Source organism: Sarcophilus harrisii, chromosome 2 (genome assembly GCF_902635505.1).
Source record: "Sarcophilus harrisii chromosome 2, mSarHar1.11, whole genome shotgun sequence".
NCBI lineage: Eukaryota > Metazoa > Chordata > Mammalia > Dasyuromorphia > Dasyuridae > Sarcophilus > Sarcophilus harrisii.
The window spans coordinates 521,794,175-521,806,683 of NC_045427.1; the positions used below are offsets into that span (position 1 = coordinate 521,794,175).

At 39.8% G+C, this 12,509-nt stretch overlaps 1 protein-coding gene across 7 annotated transcripts in view; it reads left to right on the top strand.

Moving 5' to 3' along the window:
- The window catches only part of CSNK1G1 (casein kinase 1 gamma 1), a 225,499-nt gene extending 214,848 nt beyond the window's left edge, over nucleotides 1-10,651 (top strand). For 5 of the 7 annotated variants that reach the window (XM_031955399.1, XM_031955401.1, XM_031955402.1 and 2 more), the window contains one exon: nucleotides 4,252-10,651. In XM_031955399.1, the coding sequence (XP_031811259.1) occupies nucleotides 4,252-4,306 (55 nt within the window). In that variant the 3' untranslated portion in view covers nucleotides 4,307-10,651. The other 2 variants (XM_031955403.1, XM_031955404.1) reach the window with 2 other exon arrangements.
- The last annotated feature ends 1,858 nt before the right edge of the window (nucleotides 10,652-12,509 follow it).

Below are 12,509 nucleotides of genomic sequence, written 5' to 3' on the forward strand. Positions count from 1 at the left end.
CACAACAAAAGGAATTAAAAATTGGACAGATAATGCCTTGCCTAAATGATTTATCATGTTCTCTAGCATGGAAATCCACTTCTTTAGCGGGGAAAAAAAATCAGTGGCTTCTGGTTGTCTAAAGTTTCCACTATCTAGGAGATCGTGGGGGTTTTGGTCCATTGAGAAGAATGTGACCTAAGTATTAACTTTCTGAGTGACATTTACCAAGGGGGGAAAAGACAATTTGTTTAATGACTCCATCTCTATATGATCACAAAACATTTAGTTAAAAACTAATTCAGGTGGAGTGAGATGTTAAAATACTGAGTCCTAACTAGCTTTTTTGTAGTAGGCAAAAAAATCGTAGAATTTGTCCTGGGAAATAACATAGAATAAATGAAAGGGGGTATTTAAAAAATATGGAAGTGCTAAAGATTCCATGTGTGGTGAGGAATGTTCCTACTGAATGGCTGGGTGACCTTCCTCCCTACCAGCCCTTCTCCCTGGACATTGCCTGAGGTCCTCCCAGCCTCTCCTGAGCTTGTCTGTCTGTTGTAGTCTGGGGTTGTATCTCTTCCACATTGTCTGCATGCACCAGGGGGTCACATTCTGTACAGTGGTCACACCCTTTTGACTGCTTTGTTTCTGCTTGTGTTCAATGACCGGTCTGGACATCCTCTCCTGAACCCTTATTGTCCAAGCCAACTGAAGGCACCATGTTGGCAGAAAATAGAAAGAAAAAAAATCCCTTGATGGAGAAGGGGGGTGATGGTAATAATGAAATACAAAAATGGGTGTTTTGAAGGTAAAAATCTTAATTCTGAAACATCCATTAGTGAATTTGACCTGTTACTCTTTTTTGAGTAGATAAATGTTTGTAAGTCTGATTTTGTCATGTTCCATTTCTCCTTTGAGATGTCAGCCATATTTCCCTAAATCAGTAAATAAATATTTTTGAGTACCTGTTGTTTGCCCAAAATTGTGCTAGGTGCTGAGAGATATACAAAGAAGCAAGATACTTAATATTTCTTACCCCTCAAGGAGTTTACAGTCAGTTGAAAAGACGTATTTGCATGAAGAGCCCACCAGTGATATGAGGCAGTAAAAAAGATGCAAAGGAATGATCAGACATTATATGCCAAGAGATATAAAAAGAGGAGAGATTTGAGTGGGATTTCATGGAAGAATTGAAGCTGGATGTTGAAGGGTCAGGAGGAGGCAAGCTAGGGGAGTATTCCCAGGCTCCATGAGAGTGTGAAAACCGAGAGAGAGGGAGTAAAGTTGAAGACTCACAGATTTAGAGGTTTGAAAAGAACCTTTAGAACTCACCTTGTTTTCTTCATTTGACAAATGAAGAAATTGAGTCTCAAATAGTGATTCTCCCTAAGTGACACAGATAAATAGAAGAGTCAGCAAGATTCTTTGACTCCAGATCTAACCCTTTTTCCATTAAACCAAAACTTGGAAATCTGGGGGAAAGCTTATTTCACCTTGCAATTGATGAGGTGATGAGACTGCTTGGAGTCTGCTTGGCTGGTTTAGAACCAAAAGCTGTTTGTATGATTTTTGAGGCACAAGAGAATTGACTTTTAGAGAGAATCAAATCTAGCTTCCTCATTCTTTTCTGAAAAATGGTAATGCCTACATGAAGAGATTTAGTGATATCTGGTCTAATAATCTAATAAGTAGGATTTCTCCACTATCCTCATTAACTTGTTTGGCAAGTATGTCTACAGAAAATAAGAAAGGAAGAAAAAAACAGATTATGGGTGCCCTTCCATGGGTGGTGGTAGTGGTGGTGATGATGATGACGACATAATGATAATGTGCACATAGAACTTTGAGGTTTTCAAATGCCTTTTTATAGTATCTCATTTTGATCACAACTCTGGGAGGTAGGTGCTATTATTATCCTTATTTTATAGATGAGAAAACTAGATTCAAAGCTAGATTTGAACTCCAGTCCTCCTGTCTCCAGTTCTAACACTCTCTCCAGTGAGAATTGGGGAAAGGGGGGGGGGGTGTGGAAATCAAACTGCATGTTGCATCTTCATTAAGTTGACAAAAGCATTAGATTGGATATATCCTCCTTCCTTAGAGCTATATATTCAAATTCTTTGATTCGGTGATGCCAGTGTCCTCTACAGAGAGTTGAATTTAGCTTCAAACATTAGGTCATGATGTGCCAGGTAGATGGGATCTGAAAATAATTTCTGAAATATCTTGTGGTTTTTTTCATGAGGATAAAAACTGACATAAATGTCAGTTTCTCTTAAAGTCATGATTTATAAAACTATTAAAATATCAATCCCACCACCTCACTCCCTATAACTTAAATTGTCTTATTTATCTAACTCCTGGATGGTCACTTTGATTCCAGAAAATAAATACTGACCTTTGCTTATATTCTACCTTTGACTCTTAATTAACCTTACAGTCAACGTTTATCCAACCATTAAGTAATCAAAGATTGTTTGGTCATTATTTTACATTTATTAAGTGCATATGCATCCATAATTATCTAATGGCTATACTTTCACCTATTAACAATAAATGACAAATGTCTTTGACACTACTTGAAGAAAACTTTTTGGAAGGATTCTAAAATCCTTTTAAGTTCTTACCAGTTTTTTGCATTAGATGGTTAACTCTTATTCCTGATTAATTATTAATTTCTAATTCTAAGAATTTTCCTCTGTTGAAGTTTTGAGTATCTGTTCTTTTGTGGGGGAAAGTCTTGAGGATTTTTTTTTTGTTTGTTTGTTAACTGGAGTCTTTATGTGGAAACTCCACATTGGTATGTATATAGAAATATTTTTTCCTCCAAAAATCCCCTGTATAAAACTGTAGCCTTGGAGGTTTTTTTCAGTATGTATTTATATGTACTTTTTACTTTCAAAGGGATCCAAGTTGAGGAAATTCAACCCAAGTTCAGAGGATCATAAGGTCCTCTTTTACATGAAAAATTGCATTTGACTTTTTCATTTCCAAGGTGTCTGAATGAAAAGTGAGGTTTTAACTGCTAAGAAGACTTGTTAGCCAAGATGGGAAAGAAGTAGCAAATGTCTGATTCCATTAACATTCAAGTTCTGAGCAATAAACTTAAAATTAACCGCCTAAGAGAGCCGACTTTAATTACCCTTAAAAGTTTTCTTTTAAGTTATTAGCAAATCTGAATTATATCTGTAATATGACTTTCCCCCTCCTCTACTTTTTCCCTACCTGACATTTTTCATTTTCTGTGTTTCACTACCTTGGAAGGAACCTCCTCAACCAGCCCCACTACGACCTTTACCATTCCACTTCTAGATTTCTCATTTTCTACAAAAATGAGTTTCCTCTTTGTTTCTGCAATAAAGAAATAAAGAGGAGGTAGGAGACAGGGGTGAGCCTCAGACCAAGGGTATCTCATATGATCACCTCCATCAATTGGCATTCAAGGGTTCAGCAAAGGAAGCTGACCCTAAACTCAACATGGTGTTTCACCCTTAATCCTAAACATGACCAGTTGTTAAATACAATATGGAACATCAGCTGCAGTCTAGGGAAGGCTGTGTTTTGCTTTATTCAGTGTCACTTAGTAATTATATATCAGAACAATAATCCCCAATAGATTTTAAAAGGTTATTAAGGCATTCTTGTTTCCTTTTTTTTCCCCCTTTGTTCATTATTAGTAGCATGATCAAAGGCCCCTATTCTGAGATGGAGCTTTTCCTGATCTCTCTACCAAGAGGTCCTCGGTTGTCCATTAGATTCTGCAAGAGCTTCAAGCATCTGTTTTCAGTGAGATTCAGTGAGACTTCAGTGCCTCAAGTCATTCTTTGCCAATAGTGCCACCACTGGTCCATGCCACCAGTCTGAAGAATTTTGCTGTTCAAAACAAAGTTGCAAGTAGGGTGTTGTGATGCAGCCCAGCAAATTCCCAAGCCTAATTCTCTGACAAAGAAAGGCAAAAAGGGTTTTATAGAGAGCTAGAATAAGTCACAAGCCTTTCCAGTCCCTCCAAGTTCCTGGCACTCAGTGTCTTTACTTCATATTAGTGGGGTTGGGGGAGGAGAAGAGAAGGGGGAATAGATTGGGTCATTTCAGATTGAGACAGAGCAGCCATGTCTTCACATTTCCTAGCAGAAACCCATCTTGCATGCTCTATGTGGCAGTCTCCCATCCCTATTGGTGAGGGGAGAGAAGCCCATCACTCACAGTTCAGAGAGGTAGTGTCCGTTGGTTCTACAGACCATCAACTGACTTGTGTTGTCCTTTGTGCTCCAGGTGCTGCTGTTTTTTTAAGAGGAAAAGGAAGAAGACTGCCCAGCGCCACAAGTGACCAGTGCCTCCCAGGAGTCCCCTCCCTTCCCCCAAGCCCTGGGGACTCTTCAGTTGCACCTGCAGCTCCTGCCATTGCTCGTTAGAAAGGACTCCTCTCTGGGAGGAGAATGGAAGAGGAGAGGGTGGAGATCAAAAACCAAAAAGAGAAGAAAACAGATGCCCCAGAGGAAGCCAACATGGAGTTGGCCAGTGCTGAATCAGTTCACCACTTAATTCCAAGCCGGAGGCTCTTTGTGGGATCCAGACTCCTGGCAGCCCCACCACTGCTTGCACTTGGGGCTGCCTAGTTGACTCTCCTTCCCATTGTTTACAGTGAAGGTGTCATTCACAAAAACTTGACTACTATTCTCTTCCTCAGTTTACTCCTGTGCTCTGCCTTTCCCCTCCTCCAATGAAAAGACTAATAAGTAAAGGCTTTATATTTTAAAGGTATGAGAGGACCTTACCCAGACAGGGTGGGCAGCTAACAAGTGGGAGAAAGGCAAGCCTGGAGTTGGAGAAAGATTTCCTCCACCTTCCAGGCCCCCATAATAGAATTCCTCTTTTTGTTCATCTGTGCTGCCACTGATCCCTGATCTGGCCATAGGATTGCTGGTTCCCTCTGTGTTTCCCTCCTACTTGTGATGCTATATCCTAGCATACAAGCTGTGAGAAATTTGCAATCTACTGTCCCTGTAGAGTTGGTGTTCTTGGCTTTCTTGGTGAACAAGCGCTATTCTCTAAACAGTAATAGGACAGTGCAAATTGTTTTGGAAAAAGAAAAATTGACCTTATTGCACTTTTAATTTTTTTAATAACATGGCAGATGCATATTGTGTCTGATTATTTTGGGGTTTTACTTTTTCTTTGTGGAGGGAGTGGGGCTAGTGCAGCCACTGAGAGAGAAACATGGGTCCAGAGAACATTCTCAACATAAGGATCTTGGTCTTCAGTACTCAGAAAAAAAGAAGCCAAACCTCAAGCCATCTGAATCATCTCACTCAGATTGGCAAGGTCTGTAAGGAGCCATACTTGAATTTCCAGTCCTCCTTCTCAGCTGTCGAATGTCCCTCCCAGAGCCTCGTGACCTGAAAGTTCGGAGGCCCTTGCTTGTGTGCACATTAGACAAGCTAGGTTGGACTGAAAAGTGACTTTGGGTAAATGAATTATCCTAGAGAAGCAGATAACCAACCAGGAAATAAAAATATGTTTTGCTTTTCACACAGCATGGGTCCTGTCTGGCTAGATAACTGTGACTTCCAGATGACATTGGGGTAAAAATTGAAATAAGCACTACCACACATTTCTGTGGGGAGAAAAAAAAAAAAAAAAAGGAGGAAAAGCCAGCATGGCAAGGAAAGAGTGGACTTGTTCTTTGCCTTCTGACTGGAATGAAACTGGGGATTTTTGTCAGTAACTGAAATGAGGCCTGGCGGAGATTACATCTGCTTACCAGGCTGTCCTTGCAGCCAAACTGTAGACCATGTGATCTGCCTAACATTGCTGTAAGCTAAGCCTATGTACACATCTCTAGGCAGGTCAATAAACCTAGCTAGCAGCAAGAAATAGCGTCGAGAAATTAAACACTGGAATAAGTGGATAAGGCAAGATTGCTTGGTTCTGGAAAACCTTGGGGAAAAGGGAACTGTAGAGAACAATTTTAAATCACTTTGTCAATTTATATAGCAGGGATAACAGTAGGATGGGTGGGAATAGTGAGCCTAGAGAGGGGACAGAGGATTCCCTCAAGAAGAATGATGAAGAAACTAGGTCTCCTTCCACTCAAAATCCTCTGCACACCATCATTTCATGCTGACACACCACTGGGAAAGGGCTCAGCTCTCCCACTTCCTGCATGAACAGGGCATAGTCTAGATTTAGTATTTTCATTCTAGATTTTCATTGGAATTCAAATGACTTGTCCAGACAATGATTTAAAAAAAAAAAAAAAAACTGAGAAGCATCTGGCCTAGTATCCTAGATTGATTGGCAGGGGGCAGTGGAATTCTCTTTATCAGGGAAGGATCTTGGGGGGAAGGATGAAGGGGAGAGGAAAGTATTCCCCTTCTCCAGTCTTAGTCTCTTACTGTAGAAGAGATAGAGAGGGAGCTCTCTATGAAGGAAGGTAGCATCCCTTGGTCTTATGATTTTTGTCACATGAAAATCCTGGTCTCCAAATGTTGGGTGTACCTTTGAACTTACAGATGTGGAGATAGTTTCTAGTAGTTAGCCATTTTCTGCTACCAAGTCTCTTATTGCCTTACTTGAATGGAGCAGAAGCAGTGCTGGCTAGAGCCATAGTGGGGCTCCAGCTACCCCAGGAGTGTCTGGGCTGGGAGTTTAGCTTCACTGACTTCTTGTTTGTGTAGGTCAAATAATAATTGTGATTTTTCTTTTTGTTAATTTAGCAAGAAATCTTTCTATATGTGAAATGCAGAGTGGTAGGGAGACTTCCTGTTTCCTCCATATATCCCCCAGAAGACTTTGAATGTTTGGGACTTCACTTCCTTGCCCTGTTACCTGGTGGTTACACCCCAGTTTGTAAGACATATATATATATGGCTTTGTGCTGATTTTAAATTGGTGCATATGCAAACCTTTAATTATGCTTTCCTTATCCCTTCCTAAAGAAGGGCCTGCCAAAAGGCACCCAGGAGAATTCTAGAAAAGGGGGCACATCCTAGAAGAGCCTGGTGTGGCCTGGCAATCTCAACCCTAACCAAGTGCCTCTCACCAAAAAAAAAAAAAAAAAAAAAAAGTAAAGGCAGTGTCCTAGCCTTGCCTGGCCACCAGGTAAACCCACCTGTAGATGTGTCTATGGCTTTTCTTGGGTCTTACTTTTTTTTTTTTTTTTTTTTTTTTTTTTAAGGGATAGCTCTTAAAGAGTGAGATTTAAGTAGATGGAGGGGCTCCTTCCCAATGACCTATTCCTCTGATTGATGCCTCTGAAGATTTAGCTTTCATGATAAAGATGTAGAAATGAGGAGCCAGGTACCCAGCATTCTGGTAATGTTTTATGCCTGCCCAGGGCCTCTGTTACAGTGTTATCACTCCTCTGTCACTTGGAAAAAATGAGTAGACTCAGAAGTTAACATGGTTTTCTAATGAAAAAGAAAATAAAACTGAGACCTGTCTCCAATGAATATTAGGAACAACCTTCCCTGAGTAATTAGAGAAAGAGTTCTCAGACAAGTTAGCAGACAGCTTCTCCTCCATTTGTGAAACAGGGCTTCCTTTCTCATCAACTCTGTGATTGCTTAAAAATATGGCCTCTAAAAAGACAGTTCTTAAATTGTGAAATTTCGAAACCATTTGCAGTGATGATTTTAATCTAATTCCATACTGCAGTCATTCAAACTCCTTAAGTTTGTTTTAATTTTAATTGTTCTCTGGCTATCAGGGATTAACCAAAAAAAAAAAAAAAAAATTATCCTTATATTTTTAAGTTCAGGTAACTCCCTTTAGTTAATTCCTACTAGCTCTATAATACTATACTGTTGAGATTCACCTAAGCATATGCAGAATGGTGTTAATTACATCTTAAACAGATGGTCTTACTGGGATTCCCATCATCTTTCCTAGTCCTAAACTCCCCAGTTATACCTGTTAACCCCAAGGAGGGCTTCACCTGTTCTCTCTGAACTAGGTAAATGCCCCCATCGTTTTAGCCAACGTTTTGGTTGTTTTAAAATATTCTCCCCGTGTTAGCAGGGCAGAATTAGGACCACTGTTGTATTCTAAGCATGAGAGAGGCATTCCATCTCTGTTAACCCTGTCTTCAGATCTGCTTTGGGGCTTTTCACAGACCAGGCAGACTCATTTCAGAATGTTAGAAAAGGCAGGATCCCCGTAGTAGAGCCCAGGAGGCTGAGCAGCTTCTCCCTCCAGCAATCAGCTTACTTTTGTAATGGCTTCAGGGAACATTATCTGACTTGCTCTCTGTCAAATGGGGCCAAGGAAAGGGAAAGTATGTATGGTGGGGTGGCTGGCAGATAAAAATTTCTGCCTGCTTTAGCTCCCATGGAGAGTTGATTAACAGAGGGCCAGGTAAAACAGCAGCTTCAGTAGACAGCCATTGTCGGGAGGATTCCAGCATGTGAGTAGTGATTGCTTATTTATTCTCAGTATACTTGAAAATGCATTAAAGCATCTGCTGCCCATTAGCCAGAAAAGGTATCTCTTTTTAAAGCAGCTTCCAATATAGCTAAATGGAAAAGTACATATAATGCTCATTCAGTGTTGATTCTCAGTGTTAGTAACTGCTTTTTAACACCAAGAATATGCAGCACTTGGAACATTACTTCAAAGTGGTTACTAAGGATCACAGCCTTAAATTTTTTTTTTTTTTTTTGTAACGTAAGACATAGCCCACCCTCCAGCCCAGTGAGCATGGCATGCATTTCTTAAAAGCACTGCTTCCAATGGAGAATCTCCCAAGAGGAACTTGTCTTTTCTTTTTTCCCCTAATGTATCTCTATGCCTAGGCATGCACATACTCTAGAGCTCCTTTGTTCCTCTCCTTCCACTACCCCCAGTTCCTTTTTCTAGGTCTCTCCTCCTCCTGCATTAAAGCCAGTTGTCTATACCAGGTGAGCCAGCCTAAATAGTATCCAATGTCAGAGAAGGAGACGGGCCAGGGTTCCCTGGATTGGGAGCATTTGATGCAGCCTTTGTGAAGCAGTGAGATTCCACCGAGGCCAATACTGCATCTCTCCTGGACTGCTACTGCTGCTGCTCCTATCAATTATGATTTGACCCCAAGGGGATCATTTCATACCCAAAGTGAATATGATTAAGCCTAGGAGTCCAGAGAGTTCCATTGATTGCCTTGGTCTCCCTTTCTGTCATCAGTGTGTGCTTTAAAAACAAAGGCACTGCCTTGAAGGAAGCTGCTTTTCCAGAAAAGCCAGGGCCCAGTCACCTGCACAGAAGCCTTATGAATGGCTCCTAGGCCCCCAACTCCTAGGGTCTTCACCACGAAGGATCAGTTAGGAATCTAAAGTGTGATTATTTTGATTTTTTTTTTTATTTTTGCTTTTGTTTGTTAAAGGAAAATGTGGCCCTTTTGAGGGTACTTGAAGTTTTGAGCAGTGTTTTAACCACAAAGTAGGAATTTCAATGTATTTGATTAATTAAGCAGTCTTAAAATATTGGTATGTTTTTTTCCTTAACTCCATTTCCAGGTAACTGAGTGCAAAAGAACTGGCTTCTCCATTGTACTCGAAAACAGTAGGTAGATTTAAATTCCATTGAGTATAGACAGTGGAAAGTATATTTCCCCAAATCAACAAGGAAATCCACTCCAGTATTTATGTATAGATCAACCTATGGAGGAAAAAAATGAATGTGTATTTCATGTATTTCTAGTTTGACTTACCAAACTCATTGTTATAAAGAAACCTCAGTTATCTAAACAAGATCTGTTTGTTTTCTTTCACTCCAGTAAAATTTCTGATGCCATCATTGTCTGCAAGGTGTCACATTAGAGAGGTGTCCCTGGTAGTATATGGAAGTGGTCTCTAATCATCCTACTACTAATAAATACCAGGAATACGGTGATCTTGACAGCTTTCTTCTGTCCTGTCCCACTATTGTGCACGTGACTTCTTTTTCAGTGTTCCTCTTCTTGAGCTCTAGACCAAATCCTGGGTCATCTCTTGCACAGAAAGCCTTTAAAAGGTTTGTCAATCTGTTAGGAATGTCTCAGGAAAATGAGCCATTTCTTTGCCGATAGGAAGTGGAATTATATACTGATATGCATATATATGTATGTATTTCCTAACCCTACCTATTTACAGCTCAAGCTGCTCTAAACTGTGTTCCTGAGTATTCTCAGAAGAAAAGAAATAACAAGAGTACAATGTGCTGATCCTGGTAAAGATTTTCAGTTGTTGAACAGAAAGAAGAGTAACAGTAGAAAATATGTAGATGATACCAAAAAATATTCTAACCCCAATGGAAAATAATATTAAGTCACAAATTCCCACTGGATATATTGCAAGCTATAATTTATTATATTATTATTTTGTCTATTTCTTTAACCTTTGCCCTTGTACTTTCAAGAGGGAATGTTGGGGATATCGATTGCAACTTTTTTTTTTACTGTAAAATGTATAAATCAGCTGTGGAAATCATTTTTTAAATTGATATTGCGTGGATGTGTCTGATTCTTGTTAAATGCCTTTTTGAGTTTTTTTAATCTTTTATTTTAAATATGTAATGCAATATTTTATTCATAAAACCCTGGCACTGGTCTCAAAGCTCAGCTGTGAAAATGAAACTTGTAGTATTTTTTAACATGAATGTCAATTTAAAGTGTATTTGAAATGGTTCTACCGGGATAAGGGCTTATATACCACTGGGAAAAGCTCCTCCAAGAAGGGGGGAGTGGCTTTCTTTGGAGAACATGGGTCCTAATATCTTTGTCTCTGAATTGCCCATTTCCTAGGGCAGCAGGAGAAACACAAATGTGATCTTAAAGTACACCTCTTCCCCACTTTTGGGAGGGGAAGGGATTCAGTTTGCACCCTTTTTGTATGTAAAATAAAATGTCTTACCTTTCAGGCTGGTCCTAGTTAGTTTTTCTTTTCTTTTTTTTCCCCTTTTTTCTCTGTCACATTTCTAGAGGCCAGCCTTCATGTGTTTTAGACTCTCCACACTCATCTTCCCACTCTAGTGCTACTGAGACTAGCATTAGTATTTTCATTCCTTTTGAGAGAAGCCTTGTCCTCTCCCTGAGGTCCGATCTTATGCTTACTGTGGTTGGAGAGTATCTCATGATGAGTTTCAGATCCCTTTGTTAACTTCTATTAGTAGAAAAGCCCTAGGCTGAGGTGGGATGTGAGAGAAGGTGGCGGATCAGAAGCTGAGGTTTTAAAGTGGCAGCTGCATTGAACAGGTTTTTCCTATGGTGGAGATGAAGTCCATTGTGGGGTATGAGTATATATAAAGAACTGTTTCTGTGCAAGAGGCTCTACACAAATTGAATCTAGTATTAACCGTGTAAATGAGAGGACCTTTGAACTCTGTGAAGCCAATACATTGTAACTCAATGTTAATAGTGTAATAAACAGGCACTTTTCAGGACCATGAAAATTTAGCTACATTAGCTCAACTATAATTTAGGAATGAGTCCAAATCTTGACAGTACATAAAAGGATACAGATCCTTAACAATTGAAGATGGGAGTAATATTGTTGTCTGTGTGACAAGTGTGTATATCTTCTCGACCTTTTTCATGCTAAATCCACAAAGTTTTTGACACTATGTAACAATGCAGACACTTAGAGCACCTATTTAAGCAAAAATCAACAAACATGGGCTTTTTAACGGAGCTATATAAATACAAAGATATAAAAGGAAAAAGTTCCTACCTCCTAGGAGTACTATACTGAGCTTTTGGGGTATCAGAGAAGAGGGCACCTGTCCAAAATTAATTTATTGGCCAATCGAGGGGGAAAAAAAGATGCACACAAAACATGAAATTAGAGAAAAGTATATGAAAAAGCAGTAGTCTAGAAAGGCTTTATAAAACGAGTCAGAACAGTCATCTTGAAGCCATACACAATCATTTAGGGTAGATTTTGATTTTTCATTTAGGTGGGATGGATCAGTTCTTCAGCCGCTTCTGACCGTTTCTAGACAGGAGTAGACCTGCCAGCCAGCTTCCCTTTGCATTGATCAAACCCGTCAAGGCAATGTTTTCTGGTCTAATTTAAACATTAAAAAAAAGTAAAACATTTCTTCCCAACAGCGATAGGTTCAGGTACCAGCTCAAAGCCCACCTCATCCTCTGGCAACCATTGTTTTTCTCTTTCCAATTTCTCCACAGGCTAGAAGTAACAGTATACACACTAATTTGAAAGAAAGTGGCACCTTCAGATTCACGATACCCTTCAGGGACCTTATCTTGGAGATTAAGAGACCTGGAATTTGTTGGTCATTCTGCTCTCCAGGATATCATTCTCAAAACATGCAGGAAGGATTTAGAATACAGTGGAACGAATATTAAATCTGTAGTCTGGATTTGAAACCCTTCCGAGATGCACGTTTAAGGTGTGCCTTGGATGATGTAGAAGGTGAAGAAGGTGGAATAGGGCATTCTAAAACGTGACGGAGTCTGCGGAACAGGCATGAAGACCATCTCCTCTCTTTAAACTATTTTCTAGAGAAATGACAAATGAACTCAACTGACCAACCGTCCAACAGGACGGGATAGGCCT